The sequence below is a fragment of the Phaeoacremonium minimum genome, assembly GCF_000392275.1.
Source record: "Phaeoacremonium minimum UCRPA7 unplaced genomic scaffold PA7_03_scaffold_382, whole genome shotgun sequence".
Lineage (NCBI taxonomy): Eukaryota > Fungi > Ascomycota > Sordariomycetes > Togniniales > Togniniaceae > Phaeoacremonium > Phaeoacremonium minimum.
In genome coordinates, this window is record NW_006921285.1 from 3 (window position 1) to 1,681 (window position 1,679).

The following is a 1,679-nucleotide window of genomic DNA, read 5'->3' on the forward strand; positions in this document are numbered from 1 at the left end:
GTGCAGCCCTCTATATACCTGAACTCCCCAAATCATCATCCAGGTTTGGCCTCGCAAGGCACAGCCACATTAAATATAGACAATAAAGTAACCCATAAATACTATTTAGTTCGGTGAACAGCCAGAACCGATGAACGCCTCGAAATGTGGCCAACCGGACAATACCAGCGACAGGCATATATGTGCGATACCTCCGCCCCATCAATATGTACACCACCTACTTGTTGGCCAAATCTCTCTGCTTTCAGGCCTTCCCAGCTTCTCTCACTGAGCGCATCCAACGGTCTTCAGCACCTTGACCTCCGACGATGCGTTGCTGCTTGTTCTTCTCGTCCTCTTCTCCGTCGGAGCGATCCAGCACCAATTTCACCTCAGTGATAGTCTTGGCACCAAGGAGAGTCATCTCTTTCTCCGCCAAAAGGGCCACACCGGCTCTTACAAGTACTGCGTCGCCTTCGAAGACATACACATCCCATAGTCTTGCAGCTTCGTCTAGAGCCAGCTGACCAGTGAAGAGGGAGGTGAAGATGTCTGCAAGATATGCGTCGGGGTCGTGATCTGGTAGGCTGACAAGATGGCCATGTAAGCCTGCAGATTTGTGGGACAGGGTCTGCAAAAGAAGGTTGTAGGCGGACGACTTGGCGCCCGGATCAGAAGCGTAGAAACTGAGCGGGAGTGGACGGTTGAGAATATTCGCAAGGGCTATGAAAGCGGCAGGCGGGCTCGAGAGGTTCAGGAGCAAAAGCGCAGCAATTGTCTAGTTTTGCGTTAGCATCGAAACAAGCACGCCCATGAACTATCCAACTCACATTACAGCCAGTGACATAGCCGATATCACTGCGGTACATTGCATACGCCGAGAGAACATCTACCAGGCCTTGGCTAAGAGGCCCCCCTTTTTGAAATATGCGTAGATCCCGCCACGTCTTCTCTTCCACTTCTTGTCGGATCATGTCAAACCATGCCACATGTTTCTGATCCTCGACTGTGCCGTTTCCGGCTGCAACTCGCGCAGTAGATTCCCGAGATCTTGACAAGGCAGCTTTGTACGAAGTCTCGCTTAGACCAAGCTCGTTCCCAATCGCCTTTGACCAAACAACACCTCGGCTGCGTGGAGCGATGCCGCGCCACCAAAGCTCGCGCGTCCGTTTCTCGCGTATGGCATCATTCCATCGAGGAACTATGTCATTCTCCCAGATGTGCATTATGCTGTCTGCAGCAACATCCCGGCACTGCGACATGGCCCGCTTGGCGGCCTCTCTACGCCGGTCAGCCTCTGCACTCTGAGCCATCATCTTCTGATACTCGCGGAGATGTCGGCGTTCTTCGGCTGGATCCTTTGGCGGGAGCCAAGACGGTCGAGTCCGCGACAAGACAGCCTCCTTTTCTTTGGAGATGGGCAAGGGATCAATCATGATGTTGGTTCGACGTAGAGGAGGCAGTTCTGGAAGAGCCGATTTGTGTCGCGGTTTTGAGTCGTAGTGTTCAGAGGATCGGCGGACGACAGGCATGGAGCCCGTGCTGGAGCGCTGCGCCTTGTGGTCTATCTCATCGGCGTGTTCTTCGAGCTTTTCAGTGAGCTCCTTGGCCTCAGCGCTCAGGTCTGCCAGTGCTGCTGTCCAGCTTTTGGCGCGTGTTTTGATGGGGCTTGGGGCACCACTCGAATGGGCCGACTTGGC

At 53.9% G+C, this 1,679-nt stretch overlaps 1 protein-coding gene across 1 annotated transcript; it reads right to left on the bottom strand.

The window, feature by feature from the left end:
* Window positions 1-244: 244 nt before the first annotated feature.
* UCRPA7_5044 (putative tbc1 domain family member 14 protein) lies at window positions 245-848 on the bottom strand (the record flags this gene model as incomplete). The annotated part of the gene is made up of 2 exons (XM_007917603.1): window positions 245-757; window positions 810-848. The coding sequence occupies 2 exons, from the start codon at window positions 846-848 to the stop codon at window positions 245-247; spliced, it is 552 nt and encodes a 183-aa protein (XP_007915794.1).
* Between the last annotated feature and the right edge of the window lie 831 nt (window positions 849-1,679).